The sequence below is a fragment of the Talpa europaea genome, assembly GCF_964194135.1.
Source record: "Talpa europaea genome assembly, chromosome: 16".
Taxonomy (NCBI): domain Eukaryota; kingdom Metazoa; phylum Chordata; class Mammalia; order Eulipotyphla; family Talpidae; genus Talpa; species Talpa europaea.
The window spans coordinates 39,436,621-39,457,673 of NC_140084.1; the positions used below are offsets into that span (position 1 = coordinate 39,436,621).

Genomic DNA, 21,053 nt, shown 5'->3' on the forward strand with positions numbered 1-21,053 from the left:
GTGCCAGGAGCTGGGGCAGTCCAGGGCGGCAGACAGTGATCAGGCTTTGGGGGAAAACCAGAGAGGAGTGAGGGGCCCCTCAGCAGCCCTGGCGGGAGAGGTTCTGCGGGAGCAGGTCCCTGGGGCTTCCAAGTTTGGGGTAGACGGGGTGGGAGGGGTCTGGGGCTAGGAGCAAAGGGGCAGGATGCCCAGGTGATCAGACACCTGCATCCTGCCACCTGGGGCGAGGGGGGAGGAGCCAGCAGCTTTGAGTAAGTTGCAGCACCTGCACACAGGTGTGTATGTGTGCGTGTGCACACGCGCGCATGTGCAAGCATGTACACGTGTGTGTCTATAGGTGTTTACCTCCCCCAGGGGAATCTTAATCTACATCAGTGTTTCTCAGCCTTTTTTTCATTCCATGCCACTAAAGAAAGCCTTGAATGTGTTTTTCCTAATCCCATCCCACCCCTACCACCCCCAGGCACGAAATTTTAACTCTGTGGATATTCTGTATGTTTATAGACTGTGCTCATTTAGCGTCCTAAGTCCCCGGAATGGTCCCCATCCCAAGAACCTGGTTTCACCCCACGTAAGAAGGCGAGGTCTCCAGGCTCACGGCACACACCTGTCCTGCCCAGGCTGGCCCTCCCCCGTGTCTTGCTCCCTACCTCCTGTCGCAGGTGGGAGGTGGCATCTGCACGTGTCCATCAGCACGCCTCGGCGGGTCTGTCCCTAGCAACCGCTCAGCGTGGGTGTGTCTGTGAGTGCGGCGTGCAAGCAGGTGTGTGTGTGTGTGTGTGTGCATGTGCCTGAGTGAGCGCTGTGTCCAGGTGTGTGGTGCAGGAGCTAGGGCAGTGCAGGGTGGCTGAGCACTGGACTGGGCCCTGGGTCCGTGTGCGGCTCCCTGGGGCGCCTGTCCCTGGCGGGGGCTGGAGCTGTCACATTGCAGGCCGGCGCTCGCATGTGTTTGCACTCGCGCGTGCGTGCGTCTGTGTCGTGGGAAGAGAGTGGCAGAGGCCGGGAAGGCAGCCACTTGGAAGCCCTGGCTCCGACCTAGCGGCGACCCACAGAGCAGCTGGGTGCCAGGGGCTCATCAACCCCCTAACCCTGGTCCTTCCTGGCCTCACCCAGAGCCCGGCCAGGAGTGTCCAGCAGGCTCTCCTCTCACCCCCACCTTCCCCGGGAACCCCCCAGGAGGAGGCGCCCCACCCTGAAGGAACAGGGTTCTTTTGTACCGGGCCCTGGCCTCTGCTGCGGGTGGGGACACCAGGGGCCGTCTGTGGGGTAGGAGGGGGCGGCAGGAATTCACACGGCATGCTGGGAATGCTGATGCTGACACCCGGTCATTGATGGGCCGGGTCCTCATGCCACCCCCAGACCTCAGCCGTGGGACATCTGCTCCCTCACCCCACTCACCACACCCCAACTCCCCCCACCCCAAGTCTCTGCTGCTCCCCTTTCCTCCCCTCCATCGCTGCCAGGGCAGGAGAGGCGTGGCCACAGAGGAGCTTCAGGCTGTGTGGGAGGGTCCCAGCACCCATGGACCACAGAGACCTCGTGGGCAGCCTCAGGCAGGACACAACTCATAGTGGATACTGAAAGTGGGGGCAGGGCCCTCAGGCCTCACCCCGTCACATCTGTCCGCCCGACTCTTACTCCGGGGTGACTGGCTGACAGCTTGGGGCGGCACCACAGACACTCCCCACACAGGGCGGCTGAGGTGAGGGGCAGGTCCCAACGCCTCTCCCTCTGGCCTCCGGCTGGCCCTGCTGCTGCACCAACCTCAGCCGTCCTCACTGTCTGGAGAGCTGCTGGCCACCACCAGAGAGAAAGGGCAGTTTGGTGGTTCTGTCCGCAGACCTGCAGACAGACAGACAGCTGTGTGGCCTCGGGAAAGTGACTTAACCTCTCAGGGCCTCAGTCTCACAATGAGAGTAACAATGGCATCTACCTCGAAGAGATCAGATGAATTAGTTCATGCAGGAGCGAAGCTCATGGCACACAGGGAGACCTGGGGCTCAGCGGGCGGCCGCCACCGCCACCAGGGAGCTTGTGATTGTTGCCGCGGACCAGCACAGCAGTAGACGATGAGGCCGTCTCAGGGTTGAGAGAAACGCGCAGGGTGGTCAGGGCGTCGGTGAAAGAAATGACAAACAGACACACTTCAAGAGAGTGAAAATCTGAGTGTAATTTTCTTTGAGTTGGTGACCAGTATATATATGTTTTCTAAAAGCACAGGAACAATGAATACCAACGAAATCAGCTTGCTCAGGGGTTTAGCTTATCACTGACAGGGCAGTGATTTCCATCTGGACCCAGCCGCATTCCTAAGTCGATAGACCATTAGTTTTGTTTTTAAACTATATAATTGCATTTTGTTTTACTATTTTTTTTCACCTAAACTATATTTTAATTATTACAGGGTTTAGTAATGTTTCATTTGAGTCAGCCTTGCGTTAAGGATTTCATATGATTTTTTAATTAACAACCAATGACCTTTATAGAAGAAAGAAGGAAGTTTAGAAAGACAATAAGGGATTAAAGTTTGTAGTTCTAGAAAGACGAGATAAGGTATTTTAGCATTCTTTTTTTTAAAAGATTTATTTATTTATTTATACAAGCACTGGGTACAGTCAGAAGCGCGGGAGGGTGAGAGAATTCACCAGAGTCGGAGAGGAGAGCAGAGCAGGCAGACTGACGAAGTACACTGCTGAGGGGAGCAGCGGGTGGCAGGAGAGGTCTGCGCTCCATGTGGGACCCTCCTCCAGTGGCCGGGGAGCAGCCGGGGATCGAACCGGCGCCGCAGAGGCTGCGGGCAGCTTTGCAACCCAGCGCTCAACCGCTGTGCCACCGGGGAGGCCCTATTTTAGCATTCTTGTAGTGGTTCCTGGTGGTCGTTATCTTTTGATAAGCATCTGTCTTATCTATGTTTTCAGGGAACTTTGCTATAGTCCCCCTGCTTCAGGGAGTTTTGCTGTTCTCCCCCTGCACGCTGGTTCCTTGCCCAGCCGGACCTAGGGACCGTGGGAAAGCCATTAGCCCTAAGGGTCACTGCAGGGGGAGGTGCAGCAGATTGTAAATGACAGCAGCAGCTGTTACCCCAACAGACCTAAGTGTCCCCTGGCCGCTAACCCGCTCTACTTTCCTTCCCAGCTGTCAAAATGATATTCCTCACGACACTACCCCTGTTTTGGATTATGATTTCAGGTAATGGGGGGTGGGTGGGGGTGCTGTTGCCCCTGAGTGAGTTGGCTGGAGTGGTTTCTGTGGGTACCTAAACCCCCCAGGCCAGTGGAAGGTGATGGGCATGGCAGGGGGAGGTGATCTGGGCAGGACTTGACCCTCAGCCTGAGGGATCCTGTTCACCCACAGCCTCTCGAGGGGGACATTGGGGTGCCTGGATGCCCTCGTCCATCTCCGCCTTCGAGGGCACCTGCGTGTCCATCCCTTGCCGCTTCGACTTCCCGGACGAGCTGCGGCCGGCCGTGGTGCACGGCGTCTGGTACTTCAACAGTCCCTACCCCAAGAACTACCCCCCAGTGGTCTTCAAGTCACGCACGCAAGTCGTCCATGAGAGCTTCCAGGGCCGCAGCCGCCTCCTGGGGGACCTGGGCCTGCGGAACTGCACCCTCCTGCTGAGCAACCTCAGCCCCGAGCTGGGCGGCAAGTACTACTTCCGCGGGGACCTGGGGGGCTACAACCAGTACACCTTCTCCGAGCACAGCGTCCTGGACATCATCAGTGAGTCTCCCAGAGGTTGTGCGGGCAGCCAGGCTGGGCAGGCGGGGGTCACCAGATGCCCTGCTCAGCGCCTTTCCGGGGAGTGCTGGATGGCAGGTCTGCTTTGGTTGGGGAGGAGCAGTAGAGTCCCCAATAGCCTGGCTACCCTCAGAGAAAAGGTGTGTTCTCACTCTTCCGGAAACACCTGGGAGGAAAGCAGTGGGGTCAGGGGTCAAAGACCTCTGGGTCCTGCCCCGGCTGGGTGACTGCGAGCAAGCTGTTTGCCCCCTCTGGCCTCGGCCTCCCCTTCCGTGCGATGAGGTAGGAACAGTGCTGAGAGCTCGGGCTGTGGCTCTGGGCCCGGGGCTGGTGGAGAACAGTGCTGTGGGCAGCCTGAATGGACGAGAAAAACCAGAATTGTACTTTTCTGTGTAATCTCCTAATTCTTAAACACTGGCTGCTGATTCAGATGTATTTTTTCAAATCCTAAACTTAGGCCAAATAAAATGCAGCATGGGTCAGATTTGGCAGTGGGAGTAAGGCCACTGCGGGGTTTCAGGGATTCTCATTGCCTGATTTCTGAGGGGTGCTCCTGCCAGGAGCCCTTGGCGTGGGGTTCCCTGACTGCAGCAAGTCAATCTGAGGAGCCAGGCTAGAGGCCTCATGTTGAGGGGCCAAACAGGCACACACGCACTCACATACACACACACACACACACACACACATAAGACAGACACATGTACCCACACTCACGTTTACTCATAATACATTACTCACATCACACACTCACACTCATATACACACTTACATAAACAGCACACACACACTCACACCCACATACACTTATACTCACTCCTACACACACAGACAATACATATGTGTGGTGCCTCCCTGGTGGTGCAGGGTTAAAATCTCAGCGCTATCAAGCTGTTGCCAATCACCGTGGCGTGAGTTCGATCACCGGCCAGGTCGCTGACCCACATGGCACAGCAGACCACTCCTGTCTCACCCGCTGCTCCCCTCAGCAGTGTATTTCAGTCAGTCTGCCTGTTCTGTTCCCCGCTCTGCCTCTGGTGAATCCTCTCACCCTCCTGCACCTCTGGCCTGTACCCCGGCTCTTTGTGCATAAATAAATAAAAAATAAATCTTAAAAAAAATCCAAACAGACTCACACACATGTAATATATACACAGGTTCACACAGGACACACACACACTCATACACACTTACATGCAAAATACACATGCCCCCACATACACTCATACATGCACACACAGGCTCACACAACTACAATACATACACACTCACACACATTCACACACACAACACATACATATTCACACACTCACTTGTGCACACACGTGGAAGCTCAAACCAACACAGACAAGTGGGAGGAGAGAGGCTTCTTTAAGAAGATAATATCAGGCCCAGAGCACATGCTGACTGGGCTTGGGCTGTGGTCTCAGGCGCCTCATCTGCAGATCAAGCAAAATATTATTATCCGGCTTCTAGCATGGCTGGCCGGGAGTGCTGGCCAGGGGGATGCTGCAAAGTGCTTAGACTGCTATGCAATTCGCATTATCATTACTCCGTGGCTGGATTCGCAGAGGACTCTGGGTGGAGGGTAACCAAGAAAGACAAGTTTGTAGGGAATTCTTTTTCTTTTTTAAGATTTATTTACTTATGCATAGAAGAACTGGGGTGCAGGCCAGAAGTGTGTGTGTGTGGGGGGGTTGTGAGCATTCACCAGAGACAGAGTGGGGAACAGAGCAGGCAGACTGACTGAAATACACTGCTGAGGGGAGTAGTGGGTGAGACAGCAGAGGTCTGCTGTGCCATGTGGGTAGCTCCCTGGATGGGGATCAAACTCGTGCTGCAGAGGCTGCAGATACCTTCATTGTGCTGACGCTTAACCCCTTGTGCCACCAGGGAGGCCCAAGTTTGTAGGGAATTCTGGAGGAAATCGGTACCAGGAATGAGCTGGGCAAGGTGGGGTGTCCGGTAGCGCAGTGCTGCCTCCTCGAGCCTCCTCCTTTTCCCCTTCTCACTAGACACCCCCAACATCGTGGTCCCCCCGGAGGTGGTGGCAGGCACAGAAGTGGAGGTCAGCTGCATGGTGCCTGACAACTGCCCGGAGCTGCGCCCGGAGCTGAGCTGGCTGGGCCACGACGGCCTGGGGGAGCCGACGGTGCTGGGCCGGCTGCGGGAGGAAGAGGGCACCTGGGTGCAGGTGTCCCTGCTGCACTTTGTGCCCACCAGGGAGGTCAACGGCCACCGGCTGGGCTGCCAGGCCTCCTTCCCCAACACCACCATGCAGTTCCAGGGCTACGCCAGCCTGGATGTCAAGTGTGAGCCTGGGTGTGGGCCGGGGGGCAGGGCGGGGCCGGTTTGAAGCACCCGCCTGCTGTGCTGACCCTCTGTCTGTGGTCTCAGACCCCCCGGTGATTGTGGAGATGAACACCTCGGTGGAGGCCATCGAGGGCTCCCACGTCAGCCTGCTCTGCGGGGCCGACAGCAACCCGCCGCCCCTGCTGACCTGGATGCGGGATGACACGGTGCTCCGGGAGGCCGTGGCTGACCTCCTGTTTCTGGAGCTGGATGAGGTGACCCCAGGGGAGGATGGTGTCTATGCCTGCCTGGCCGAGAATGCCTATGGCCAGGACAACCGCACCGTGGAGCTGAGCATCATGTGTGAGTCCACCATGCCTGCAGCCGGGCTTGCAGTGGGGAGATTAGGGAGCAGGCCTCACCCAGGGTGGAGCGCAGGCTGGCAGAGGCAGGCGTTCTTTTTTATTTTTTTTTAAAGATTTATTTATTTATTCATACGAGCACTGGGTACAGTCAGAAGCGCGGGAGGGTGAGAGAATTCACCAGAGCCAGAGCGGGGAGCAGAACAGGCAGACTGATGAAATACACTGCTGAGGGGAGCAGCGGGCGAGGCAGGAGAGGTCTGTTGTGCCATGTGGGACCCTCGCCGGCAGCCAGGGATTGAACCAGCGCTGCAGAGGCTGCGGGCAGCTTCGCAGCCCAGCGCTCAACCGCTGCGCCACCTGGGGAGGCCCATGTTTTTTTTTTTTTTTTTTTTTTTTTTAAAAGATTTATTTACTTACACATACAAGAACTGGGGTACTGGCCAGAGGTGGGAGGGTGAGAGGATTCACCAGAGACAGGATGGGGAGCAGAACAGGTGGATCTACTGAAATACACTGCTGAGGGGAGCAGCAGGCAAGATAGGAGAGGTCTGCTGCACCATGTGGGTGGCTCCCTGGTTGGGATCGAACTCAGGCCGCAGTGGTGATAGCGCTGAGACTTAACCCCTAGACTGCCAGGGATGCCCAAAGGCAGTTCTTCATTCTTTCCACAAGTATCTGGTGAACGTTGACTCTGCACACACAATCACACTTAGATGCACAGACACTGTTCCTGCCACCCAGGAAAGCCTCTTAAATATTGTTTCTCGGGGCCACCCTGGCTGAATTGGGTGATCTGAGATAGGCCCAGGAATCTGTATTTTAAATGAGCCCCATTTTAGTTGTCATGAAGGGGGGTTGAGAGGAAAGCAGGGCTCCCCAGCCCTTGTGAGCACCTTGGAGGTTGTAGGTCAGGGAATGGGGCTCATCAGATGCGAGCCTTAGCTGGGCACCAGGGAGAAGTCATTCATTCATTCATTCATTCATTCATTCACAAATAGTTATTGAGGCAAAATGCCCAGGGCTGGGGATAATAATAATGACAACTACAGCCAACTTTGATCAGCAGTTTCTGAGTGCTTTACACAAATACTCCCCCAGACAGCCCTGAGGCTGGCTCTGACCCACCTCTTCCTAGCTTCACTGAAGCCTTCTCTCACTATCCTAGTTAACACTGAGTTACGCAGATTTCCCGTCCCTCCCCCGTCTTATTTGTCTCCAAAGCATGATTTCCATCCCGCCAACTAGGTTTTATTTATCTCTGCAGCATCGGCTCACATGGACTTCATCTGCCTTGTTCAGGTTAGAACAGGGCCTGCCACTTAGGTCCTCGGGGCCCCCTTGAAGGTTGCAACTATCATTAAGCCCAATTTCCAGATAAGAAAAATGAGGCCGAGAGGTTAAACGTGGGTCCAGACACAGCTGGAAGGGCCTCAAGCGCAAGCCCCGTGTTCTAAACAAGGCAGCCAGGCCTGAGCCAGGCTGAGCTGGTATGCTCAGGTTGGGGTGTCTGGGGTCACACCTGGGGCTGGGTGCTGGCTGCAGAAGAGACACCCTGTGGCTGCTGACCACCGGCTCCCCGTCCTGGTCCCCAGATGCTCCCTGGAAGCCAACAGTGAACGGGACGATGGTGGCCGTGGAGGGGGAGACGGTCTCCATCCTGTGCTCGACACAGAGCAACCCGCTCTCCATCATCACGGTCTTCAAAGAGAAGCAGGTGGTGGACACCGTCTTCTACAACAACGAGCTGCAGCTGGAGCTGCCCGCCGTCAAGCCCGAGGATGACGGCGAGTACTGGTGCGTGGCCGAGAACCAGTACGGCCAGAGAGGCACCGCCTTCAACATCACCGTGGAGTGTGAGTACCGGACCCCACAACCCCTTCTCCCTGCTCCGAGGCAGGCTGTTTAAAGGGTCACTGGGTTCCTGGGAGGCACCCCTGTACCCCAACACCAGCCAAGGAGGGGAAAGTAAGGAAGCTGAGTCCACAGCAGGAAGAAAGTCCCACCTGATAACACTGTCTCAATATTCTGGGGTGCACTTTTGATGATGGAAATTTCTGGATCCTGGGGCCACCGCCTCTTTGCATTAACTAAAGAAATAACTAGGACATCTAGCCCTCGTGGAGCGTCCCTACGTGCCAGGCACTGTTGGAGCCGCTCATTTCAGTTCCTCACAACATCCCTCTGAGGGAGGTTCTGCTACTGTCCCCCGTTTCCAGAGAAGGGAATGGAGGAAGTGGTTCTGCCACCGGCCCGAAGCCTCAAGCTAGGAAAGAGCAGAGTTTGAGCTTCAAGTGAGGCTGTCTCTGCTCTTCCTACTCTTCTCACTGCTCAGTTGCCCTCATGCTGTGTTCTTAGACCGGAATACTTAGATCAAGCAGTTGTCCAGCGCAGAGGACAGTGGGAGGTGGGGAGGTGTAGAAAGGCAAGACGAGCCACAGAACTACTGAGCTGTCCTGGAAATGACCCGAACCAGAGCCTCTCCTGACTCCTCTGTGGACAGCACCCCTGCCCCACTCCCATCATTCCAGTGGGTCCCAGCTCCCAAGTCACAGTTCCCACTCCAGTGACTTCCTCTGGAACATCACCTCCTCCCTTCCATGTCTCCTGCTTCTGCTTAGCTCCTAACCTCTGAACTTGACCTCTCCCAGCTCCCATCACTCCCCCGACAGCAGGCCCTGCCTCATGAATTTGCCAGAAGATACTGAGCACAGTCTGTACTGAATGCTTGTACATGGCCATGATGAGTACATGGTGGAGACAGAGTCTTCCCCTGGTGGCACTCTCCACGGTGTGGCTGGCCACTCCTCCACTGCACCCGCCCTCCCTCTCCACTTCCTGGCAACAGCCCATGTGACCACGGGTATTTCCACTCTGCTTTCTCCATCCTTGTTGTCCTGGGCGCAGCAACCCCTGCCACCTCCTTCCTCTGTTACATCCCAAATGAGTGTTTCTTAGGAGTTAGAGTCAGAACCATCTGAGAATCAGAGGAAGCACATCATATACAACACCGCACATACAACACCTCACACACAACACCTCACACACACCTCACACACACCTCCTCACACACAACACCTCACACACACCTCCTCACACACAACACCTCACACACACCTCCTCACACACAACACCTCACACACACCTCCTCACACACAACACCTCACACGCAACACCTCACACACACACACAACTCCTCACACACACCTCCTCACACACACCTCACACACAACACCTCACACACACCTCACACGCAATACTTCACACAACACCTCATAGACACCTCCTCACACACAGCTCCTCACACACACCACCTCACACACACCTCCTCACACACATCTCACAGGCACCCACCTCACACACCCACATATGCACCTTTTCACACACATACTACCTCATACCATCTCACATTACCTCACAGACACACATATCTCACACCATCTCACACCATCTCACAGACACTTTCAGTTGCAGACCCTCCTGTATAATAAAGGCAGTGGCTACAACCCTCCAGGAAGGGCCTACTCTGAGCCAGGATTATATCCTTTACCAGAGTTATTTTGCTGAGATTCTGGCCACCCTGGAAATCTCTGAGGAGAAAGTAGAGGTGAGAGTTCCCCCAGACTGCACAGGGGAATTGGTCTAGAATTCTTCTAGACTCTTGCCTGCCCTACCCCCTTCCACTCTCTCCTCCCTTACAGTCCTTGACACTCAAGGAAGGACTCAGTTAATCTGGTTTCTTTTGAAAACAAACATTTGGAGTGCAAGGCCTTCCATCCGCTGAAGGGAGAGGCCGCTTGTCCCCACCCCTCCTTAGCACTCTGCTTCTCAGAGGCCGGTCAGTGCCCATGCCCTGGGAGTGTGGCCTTGGGCAGGGCAGAGCCACCCCTCGGCCTCACTTTGTCCCCCTCATCTGTGTCCCCGAGCACAGGCCTCAGTGCTCACTGACAGAGGCAGCGATGTTTCTGGAGCGGCTGATCCCACAGCCCAGAAGGCACACGGCAGCCGGAGGCACCTCGCTGATTAGCTCACGACACGCGGGGGACGAGTCTGAGCTTTCTGCACGTCTTGACCTATTTTGCTCTCACAATAGCTTGATTGGGGGAGGGGCCTGTTCACACTGGTGTTACTGGTGTCCTGCTTCACCTCTGCTGAGCCTTCATTCTCTCCTCTGAAAAATGGGTTTGACAACAGTATCTTACCCCAAAGAGGGTTGTGAAGACTAAGATTATGTGTCATGACACAGCCCACCTGCCCCATGGGTCCTGGGTACCCTCCTCATCCCTCCCCCCAAATTTCCTCTGAACTCCAGACAGAGCTTGTGCTCACAGGCGCCCTCTGCTGGCAGGTGCTTCTAGAAGCACCTGCCAGCCCCCAGGTGAACTGAACATGCTAAGGAGGGAGTCTCTGTCTGAGGAGCCCCCAGCCTCTGTGAGTTAAAAGCCATCACTGTTGTTGGCACAGGGGAGAACTCCAACTCGGAGGCGCGGGGATGCCGAGTGGGCTGACCATGGCCGCCCAGCCTGCAGATGGCTGAGCTGGGGTTTGAGACAAAGCCGTCCCACCCCAGTCTCCCATTCTTTGTGGGGCTTGGGGTTTGTCTAGAGTCAGCCAGCGTTCTATAGATCTCCCTGGCTGCCTGCAAAGCTGTGACACCATGAGCCATGTGGCAGGTGTCCTCAAGCCCACAGCCTCTGGGACGGGTACCGTCCCTGGAGCACCCGCGCAAGGGCCTGGTGAAAGGATTTTTAAAAAATGAATTCATTCTCAACTTAGGTTTGTTGCTATAATTTGTGGTATGGTGTGTTGATTCACTAACACGATGGCAAGCATGGTGCCTCTCTGTGTACATAGAATTTGGGGTGTATCCTGCATTTCTATTTTAGTGAAACTTGAAAACAGGTGAGGCGAGTGGGGCAGGGGTCTCTTGCCCATGTGGAAGAGGGTTTGGGTCAGGACAGAACCGGAGTTCAGTCTTGAATGAGCAGAGGGGAGTTCTGGAATCTCCTGGAGGGAAAGCAATCCCAGTTTTTAAAAGCAACATTCAATGTTCTATTATAATTACTGATTTTGGAAATTGAAAGGGAAAAAAAGCTACACTAGCAGCATTTTTGGGGGGGGGGTAATACAAATGGCAGCAAAGCTTGACAAAATGATCTTGGGAGGAGGGTAATGTTTGGAGCCAGTTGCTATGGGGAGCCATTTGGGGGGTCCATGGTGCAGGGAGACTCTAGGCATCTGCAGGACAAACTGAAGGGATTGCTGAGGAAATTCAAGCTCATCCCACATCTCCTCAGATTGGCTGCTGTGTGAAGGGCACATTTAAAATGTGAGGGCAGAGGGGATCAGCGAGAAAGCCTGCCTTGGTGGGAAGAGGATGTGTGAAGACTCAGGAGACTGTGTTGACGCCCACGGCTCCTGACAGAGCCTACCTGCCCTGTGGGTCTTAGATGCTCCCACCTCCCCCTACCCACTTCCTCTGAACCCCAGACGGGACAACCTCTGCACCCTGCCGAGGTGGTGCTCATAGGCTCCCTCTGCTGGGAATGGTTCTGTGAGTCTCCTCGCAGCCCCTGGGTGGGCCGCTGTCACCATGGAGTGGGGAGAGATAAGTACTGGGGATAGTAAATGCATAGTGAAGTGGGGTGCACGTTACATGGGGTGGTTGCAGCAAGGGACAAAGTGTGGGTAGAAACCACAGGCAGTGAGGAAGTGAGCTGGGCAGGTGTGAGGGACAGGTTGCAGGCTGAGGGGAAATACAATGACCCAGGGTGGGAAGAAGCTCCAGGAGCGTGAGAAACAGCGAGGAGGTGACGGCTGCTGAGCGGCAGGGCATGAGCCAGCTTGGGAGAAAGAGGCTAGTGTCCCTGGGTCTGGTGGGGCCTGGTGGACCAGGACCAAGAATTCAGCTTTTTCTAAGAACACAGGGAGCAGCCAGAGGACGGTCTGGTCAGGGAGCTCCTCCATCTGCTCTATGGTGAGCAAAGTTCCAGAAGGTACGAGAGTGTCAAGGGGAAATGCAGCTCCTCTGGGCCAGCGGCCATTGCCCTCGGCCCGGGAGTCCCCTGAGCTCCCCTGGTCTTGCCCTGCAGTCGCCCCCGTGATCCTGCTGGAGTCCCACTGTGCAGCGGCCCGAGACACGGTGCAGTGCCTGTGCGTGGTGAGAGCCAACCCCGAGCCCTCCGTGGCCTTCGAGCTGCCATCGCGCAACGTGACTGTGAACGAGACGGAGCGGGAGTTCGTGTACTCAGAGCGGAGTGGCCTCCTGCTCACCAGCATCCTCACGCTGCGGGGACAGGCCCAGGCCCCGCCCCGGGTCATCTGCACCTCCCGCAACCTCTACGGCACCCAGAGCCTGGAGCTGCCCTTCCAGGGAGCTCGTGAGTGGGGTGACTGGGGCTGGGAATCATGGCGGCAGAGAGGGCTCCCCTTGGGTTCCAGCTCCTCCCTCCCCAAGGCTGGCCGTCAGCCACCAAGCGTCGGTCAGGCCATGCGTGTTGATCCAATGGTAAAGATGCCCTTTCAGAGGGGGAGGCCAGCTGCCCCTCATCCCTTGACCTTGCCGGCCCCTCCCTGGCCCGTTGGGTTAGTCGGTCAATGCCAGGATGTGCCAGCTGTGTAAACACATCACTGTCGTCTCTGCCCTGGCCCGTTTCCTAAGAACCCAGGTCCTCGCTCCCACCAGAGCCCTGAGGGCGCCTGGGTCTTCTCTGTCCCCAGACCGCCTGATGTGGGCCAAGATCGGGCCCGTGGGAGCCGTGGTCGCCTTCGCCATCCTGATCGCCATCGTCTGCTACATCACCCAGACGCGCAGAAAGTGAGTGGCCTGCCAGGCTGACCGGGCATGGGCAGACTCCAAGGGCGGGGGCAGAGGGAGCCTGGGGCATGGGCGAGGGAGGGCAGATCCTGCCGGAATGGTCTGTGGCCGGGAGAGGGCCCCTGCCCACAGGAGCGGTGTCGGTCGGGCCCCGGGGCCTGGATGGACACTGTCCACCCGTCGTTCCCTGCTGCCCACCCTCTGCGCTTTGGCCTCTTGCCCTGCAGGAATTCTCCCGCACGCTCTCGGGGCTGATGAGGGAAAGCCTGGCTCCCCCGGCTTGCAGCCCCAGCATCAGTCACAGTTGGTTCCAGAGGCCCCAGGGATCACAGCAAAAATGCTCCCAGCCCCACCCACCTGCCGCCCCCGTGCGCAGAGATCTCCCCTCCTCAAGGCAGTCCTGAAAATGACTCACCCTCCCTGCTCCACATCCGGACAGACAGACCCAGGGCCGAGGGGCACCCAGGGACGCCAGGCTGGGGTCCCACAGCGGGGCAGGGACCGGGGCCCCGAGGCCCGCCCTCAGCCACACAGCAGGAGGCGGCCGTGGCAGGCACCATCTTAGGGAGATGGGTGGGAACAAGCCTGGGGTGCCTGAGGCCCGACTCCTAAGGTGGATGGGGCTGTAGGGAGGGCGAGGGAGGGGCCCTGGGAGTCCCGCTGGGGCTGACGTGTCCTGCCCTGCAGAAAGAACGTGACAGAGAGCCCCAGCTTCTCGGCGGGGGACAATCCCCCCGTCCTGTTCAGCAGCGACTTCCGCATCTCTGGGGCGCCGGATAAGTATGAGGTGAGGGCCAGAGCTCTGTGGCTCCAGGCGAGCAGGAGGACCCGGATGCAGGGATCCCGAGGGCCTGGGAGGGGCCTGGGAGGCCAAGGGGCAGAGGGAGGCCGGCCGGCCGGACAGAGAGGGTGTGCCGAGGGCCTGGACCTGGACTGGGAGGGGGTGCTTAGGCCGAGGCAACGAAGGGGGCTCTGGGGACTCGGGGCCCCAGGGAAAGCCTCGTGCTCCCTGCCTGGGTCTATGACTGCATTTCCTTCTCCAATAGTCCAGAGAGGTCTCTACCCTGGAGTGAGCGCCCCAGGAGGTAGGTTCCGGGGGCCTCAGTGTGCCCAGCCCTGGGCCCTCGTGGGGCCTGGGGGTTGGCGTGCATGTGTGTGTGTCCCCGTCAGGCGTCCTGCATGGACCCAGTTCAGTCCGGCCCTGCTGGCCTCGTCTGCCCTGTCCCATCGCTGTCCCGCTGTCTGTCCGTGGCCACTGTCCTGTGTGTGTGTCAGCGGCCCGTGTGGGGTCGGGGGGTGGGCATGAGAGTGTGATGGGGAAGCCGAAGCCACACCTGCAGGGCCCCCCAGGGTGAACAGGGAAGCACAGCAGATGCAAACCCAGGGGACGGGCTCACTGAAGCAGCGTTTACAGAAACATGGAAGGGTGGGACCCTGGCCAGTGGCTTTAATCTGGGAAGGTGTTACTAGGCGGCCCACCCCCCCCATTCCCATGTTGAAGAAGACTCCCCAGAGACGAATTTGGAGGGGACCCCTAAACAACAAGCCCCTCATTGCTAAGGCGTGGAGCGAAGGCCCCAAGTATGAGCCAGGAGCTGCGGGACTAGCGGCGCTGACAGACCTCGAGCAGGGAGGCTTCCACAGGGCTTTGGGGTGCAACTCTGGAGCTGTGGGGTGCACGCCACCCCAGCCTTTGCATCCAGAGAAGGCAGACCCAGACTCTGCTAAAGGGTTGGTTCTCTTCGTAGAGCGAGAGGCGCCTGGGATCTGAGAGGAGGCTGCTGGGCCTGCGGGGGGAGCCCCCGGAGCTGGACCTGAGCTATTCTCACTCGGACCTGGGGAAACGACCCACCAAGGACAGCTACACCCTGACGGAGGAGCTGGCCGAGTACGCCGAAATCCGCGTCAAGTGAGGGAGTGGGGGCGGCCCGTGTGGCCACCCCCCTCAGGACCCTCGCTGGCCCCCACTGGCTGCGGGCTCCCTTCCTTCCCAAAGTAGAGGGGCCTGGGGCAGGAAAGGGATGGGGCAGGTGCCAGCGAGGTCCTGGGGGCCTGACCTCCCCCTCCTTCTTAGCTGCCCCTACCCTGCCACTCCCCACCCCCACCTTGTGGCTCCCCTCTAATCTCCTTTAACCTCATCTGTCTGGAGGGGAGCTCTGTCTGTCCGTGTTATTTATTGCTACCCCATGCCTGGTTCCCTGCCCCCATGCCTGGCCCCAGGGCCTGTATGGAAAGGACATGAAATAAATGCCCCAAGTCAAAAACTCATCTAGCTTCTGATGACTTCTGATCCATCTTGGGGCGACCGCCACCCCTCTCTTTGCCCTCTGCTGGGTCCTGTGGGGCCAGGACAACTGACACGAGGTTGCTCCCATGCCAGGTTGGCAGTTGAGGGCTGGGAATGGTCTGTCGCCTGCTATGTTTGACTTCTGGGTCGTTTCATGTAACAACCCTCATTCCTGCCACATTCCCTTTGCCAGTCAGAGCAGCAGGCGCCACTGGGCTGGCACTTGCACATGGCCACATCTCATTAAAGACATGGCGGCTGCCCCTTCTGGAAAGGCCTATGCTTCCTGTTTGCCACAGTCCCCGCTCTTCCCTGTTGTCTCACACCTGACTGGCTTCACTCTCTGACTTTTCCTCTTGTCCCTGCAGCCCTGGAGGAGAAGGACCCAGATCTCAGTGCTTTTTGTGCCCGTGTTGGATGGCCTTCCATCCCTCACAGCCCTCACAAGCCCAGGACTTGCACTCAGTTCTTTTTCTACATCATCTATGTCCACATTATCTGTCAGGACTTTTAAAAGAGCCAGACTCTGGTAGAAATGATGCTAATAACTGACATTTGCTGAGTGCCATGTGCAGCTACCTGATTTGTAGTCATTCATCTCGGGAACCCTCAACTAAGACAGTGGTTCTCCAAGTGGGGAGGGTGGCCCCTGCATGGACAGTATCAGCCTTATCCGGGCCCTTGTTAGGTGAATTCTCAGGCAGCACCCCAGCCTATAGGAGCCCCAAATCACCATTTTCACGAGACCTCCAGCTGCTTCCGAGGTGTCGATGTGGGGAGCCTGGAGAGGGCGAGCACAGAGAGGTGACATTGCTCTCTTGAGGGCCCCCAACTGTAACTGTGGAGCCCCCATTTGAGACCCGAGCTCTGACTGCGGAGGACCTGCTCTCACCATTGGGCTGCACTACCTTATGGGTGAGGAAACCTCAGGAGCCTGGCAAGGTGTGGAGGGGGCAGCAAAGACGGGGCTGCAGGGGTTCCACAGGAAGGCAGCTCTCCCCTGGTTTTTGAGGATACAGCAAAGGATACAACAGAGACCAAAGCCAAGGCCTGGAGGCAGGAATAACCAAACCACACCAGGAGGGACGGTGACGAGACTGCTGTGGCTGGAGAGGAAAGGCCACATCATTTCCCCCTAAGAACTTGAGAACCAGTTTTACAAATTCAGAGATGGGGCTCAGGAAGGTTAAGTGGGGTGTCACTCATAGCAGGAATCTAGAAAACTTAAATAAGGGACCAGGATGAGGGGGTTGCAGTTGTATGTGGAATATAAAAATAAAATTTATTTTAAAAATAAAATTGGGGGTGCAGCCAGAGGGTACAGGGGTGAAAGAATTTACGAGAGTGGAGAACAGAAATGGCGGATTTATTGAAATACCCTGTGTGCACGGGTCTAGGGCATTATTCAGGGTCTAACAGCAGAGCAGGAAGACTGATGATGGTACACTGCTGAGGGGGGAGCAGTGTGCGGGGCAAACCCAGCGTTATCAACCCGCTGAGCCAGAGGGTGGGAGGGGAGTCTCCCCCCCCCCCCGGGAATCGAACCTGCGCCATAGAGGCTGACGGGCAGCTTCGCAACCCAGCGCACAACCAATGCGCCAACTGGGCAGCCCTTCGGTTCCGTTCTATTCAAGGCTCCTTAAACCTTCCTGCTGGGCAAGGAGTGGGGCTTCATTTATCACCTTATTAGATGATCCCCTGACCCAGGCTCCTGCTTGCTCATGCCTCGGCCTCATCAGGACGCTCCCTGATGGACTCATGTTTCCACTTGCCCCTCGGACCAAAGAACTTTTTGGTGGCTGGCCCTGACCTCCCACCTTAACAACCTTGGCTCCCGAGTGCTCGCCAGGATCTCCAGGCTGCAGTTGCGAGCACTAGGGAGCCAAGGTTGTTAAGGAGAGAGGTCAGGGCCAGCGACCTAAAATTTCTTTGGTCCGAGGGGCAGGTGGAATCGGTGAGTCCATCAGGGAGCGTCCTGATGAGGCCAAGAGGCTATGCGCAAGCAGGAGCCTGGGTCAGCGGATCATTTAATAAAGTTATAAATGAAGCCCGACTCTTTGCCCACTCTGTCTCCCCCGCATGTCTCTGGCCTTCCCCCGGTATTAGCCACATAAATGCCTAATCTGGACTGGTATTTTTATAGGAAAACAGTATTTGTGGGTATTTTTTTTTTTTTACTACTGTAATTAGAAGTTTCATGAGGCTTTAATATTTAAAACAGGCGATGGGCATATTGTCCCCGGAGCCTCCTCCCGTCGTGTGCCCAAGCTGAGGCCCTGACAGCGCAGCAGGGACACCCTCCCTGCAGCTCCCAGCCCGCCTCGGAGCCGCGGCGTCAGGAGCATAACACAAGGGGCGCCCGTTCACCCCCGAGGCTGGGTGGTCTGTTAGAGCCACAGGCGTGGAGCAGCCGCCCACTTTGCTGCAGGCCTTAAATCCTATTATTTCTTCCGCAGAAACTAAAATGCGTCTCCCCTTACACGCTGTGTGAACATTCACCATCATTTTCCTGACCAGGCAACGAACGGCCATGGCCATCGTGGGTGATCGGGGCTGCGTTTAACCCGCAGGGTATCTGCTGGGAAAGAATAACCACGTTTCTCCAGTTCCACTGGGAGATGCCAACGTGCAAACCACATGGGAGCTTGGGGTCCCAAGCTGCATGCGTGAGGCGTGTCTGTATTTCAAAGTGAATATAACCCCGCCTGAAGCAGCGCCTTAGCGCTCCTGCTGGTCCCGCCAATCAGACCAGAGGGCCCGAGCACTGCTGGCTCCGTGCACAGCAACCACAGGGAGGGGGGGCTTTGCTATTCAGCCTTTCTGGAGACCAAGACCCTCAAACTAACCCATGACCAGATCTTTATATCTGGCTGGCTGGGGTGGGTGGGAAGGTTGGTGGAGCAGGAGGAGAAACTGAGGCTGCAGGAGCCTTGGCAGGCAAGGAGAGTGTAGAATGGCTGTTGAGTGAATGTCAATCCCCCACCCCTTCCCCACTGCAGTGGAGAAAAATGATGGCAGAACCCAGAGACCCTGCTTGACCTCACCCCAGGAGCCCATCCTCCCAGCAGAGCCCCTAGAAGGGGGTGGCATCTCCGACCCCCGGGACAGGGCCATGCCCTCAGTAGCACCCCCACAGCAGGCTCCCATCTACTGTACCTGGCCCCTCTCAGCAGGCGAGCTGTGCCTCCTGGACACGGTCATGCGTATTCTCCTGCAGCCCCCACTTCAAGGGTAGTGCGTGTTCAGCTGACCACAAAAGAAAGTGCTAGCACACCCCTGTAACCCAGCACATGCTCACAAAGCAGCCAGAGCGTCCAGTCTCGAGTGGCCTCTTGGGTGCAGCGGACAGCGCAGTTACATGCAGACCTTTGGGGAAACTGTGGGGAGCTCCGGGAAGGAGCTGAGGGGCTGGGGAGGCTCTGGGGACAAAGCACCGGTGGGCATCAGCCTGGCGAAGGCCTTCCGGGGCTGAGGCTTGAGCACTTTCCAAAGGGAGAGTCTGTGTGTCTTTCAAAGGGCTTTCCCATCTTTATGGTCCAGGGAATCACTTGGGGGCCTGCGGCTGGAGGGCGACATATTATAATTTTTGACATGGAAAGTCAGGTAAAGGCGAGTATTTTCTCTGCAGGGCATCTGATTTCAACCACAGGGCACTAAGACTAGGCAGGAAAGGCCTCGATTTCTCAGGTTAGGGGCGGCAGCGCCGCCTCGTGGCCACCAGGGGCCCCACATGATCTGTGAGAACAGAGGGGGCCCAACCTCCAGCCCAGGTGCAGGAAAAAATGGGGTCTCGGGCTGTGCTCAAGGGCCTGGTGCTTTTGTTCAGCCTCAGGGCTCACTGGATATGTACATCCTCCTATTCTAGAAACAGCATTCATTTTCCTTTGGGGAATCCCCCACATTCAAGTCAGGGTCAGACCCCCCTCAATGCATCAGGTACACTGCGATCTGATGAGGGATAACTCAAATCTGTCAAATGAGAGTTAGGCCGACAGTTTTTTTCACTGGAGCTATTGGGACAGAGGCATGCCCTTTCCAGTCAGCTTAGAGGTTTTTGGTTTTTTTGGGGGTGGGGTGGGTAGGTGACAGACATCTCTCTCTCTCTGATTATAGAAGAGGCTGCTTGGAAATGAAGTTGACATAGAGAAAAATAGATTCAAGAGAGAAAATGAGGCACAGTCCTGATGAAACATATTTGAGCAGCTGGATCCAGCAGTACCTGAAGCCATGGCTCCAGGGCATGTCCAATGAAATGAGCCAATTAAGGTCTCTCCTAAGCCAGTGAAAATTGGTTGCTCATTTCCAGGCCTGATTTGTGCCAGGCAGCAATATTAAAAGCAGACTTCATTTCCCCCAAAAGCTGAAGTTATAACATAATTTTAATGCAAATATTTGTGTTTTCTATGCCAGGATTACTGACACATGAAGGTTTTTTGGCAAGCCACTTAGGAGTACAGGCTTTTCCTGTCTTCACAGAGGAGAGCTCATTCACATTCAGTAACCCTGTCTGAGTGGTAAAGTCTATGCTCTGCACATGTTGGATGTTATGTGATAGGATTGCATCTGATCTGAATCTGTGTTTAGCAGGTCTCCCCGACACTGTTCCCATGTAATGAAAGGGGTATCCCCTAATGACTGTGTAGGGGGCAGGAATGGACACAGTGCTGGTTTTCCATGATCCCAGCAGACAGGGTAAGGGAGGAATCAGAGTCCTGGAGCCCTTGATGGCTTTTGCAGGCGTTTATTAGGATTACTAGGTACATGGCAGGCAGGGGTACTGGGGGCCTGGGAGGCCGGCAGGCCCCCTAGCCCCCAGCAAGTCTTCACTCTATCTGGGCTTTCTGACCTTCTCTCACGGTTCTGCTGCTTCTCGGCTTCTGCTGGCATCCCTGTGATGCCACCCTTATAAACACCGTCTCTCAGCCCAGGTGAATCCCATCTACCTGTGCCCACACCCTACTCCAGGTGTCCGCCATCAGGCATGCATTCGGGACCACAGGGTTCCATCATCCATCCTAATGGCAGGAAGGCAGAAAAGCCTGATACTTTTTACCTTACCCTACAGACTGCCACATAGGGGTGGAAGGGTAGAAGTCCAGGTCCCCCACTCAGCCTCCCTGGACTCCTGGGGGATGAACTTTCTGTGTTATTGCCCAGCAGGGGTGGGAGTTAAATACCCAGGTAGGCACCCCCTGAAACCACCTGCATGGTAGGGGAGGGTAGCTCTTGCTACTCCCCACGGGGATCCCCCTGTGGCCTTGTTACTCGAGTGGTGATGAAGTCCGCATTCTCCGCCAGCCTCTCTAGCAGTGAGGACAGGGCGGGGTGCTCAACACCGCAGTGGGGGTGGCATTTCAGGCTCCCCACATGGTCCCCACTAACACTGTGGGGAAGGCCAGCCAGTGGGGATGAAGGGTCCAGCTCCACACTCACCTCTTCAAATGGGGGTACTGGGGGTGTAGTGGCAGGAATGGACATAGAGCAGGTTTTCTGATCCAGCAGACCAGGTAAAGGCGGAGTTAGAGTCCTTAGTAGCTTTTGCAGGTCTTTTATTTAG

General features: G+C 56.5%; 1 protein-coding gene across 3 annotated transcripts; it reads left to right on the forward strand.

Annotated features, from left to right (window-relative positions):
* Positions 1–3,143: 3,143 nt before the first annotated feature.
* Positions 3,144–15,499, forward strand: MAG (myelin associated glycoprotein; the record flags this gene model as incomplete). Of its 3 annotated transcripts, XM_084256733.1 has the most annotated exons (10): positions 3,144–3,189; positions 3,355–3,723; positions 5,754–5,806; positions 5,933–6,050; positions 6,136–6,393; positions 7,988–8,248; positions 12,485–12,772; positions 13,113–13,209; positions 13,897–13,996; positions 14,958–15,499. In XM_084256733.1, 10 exons carry the CDS (start codon positions 3,144–3,146, stop codon positions 15,120–15,122), a joined length of 1,755 nt encoding a protein of 584 aa, XP_084112859.1. In that variant the 3' UTR covers positions 15,123–15,499. The 3 variants fall into 3 exon arrangements, with proteins under 3 accessions (XP_084112859.1, XP_084112857.1, XP_084112858.1); XM_084256731.1 differs by having other exon boundaries at positions 5,754–6,050; XM_084256732.1 differs by having other exon boundaries at positions 5,754–6,050; positions 13,897–13,990.
* Between the last annotated feature and the right edge of the window lie 5,554 nt (positions 15,500–21,053).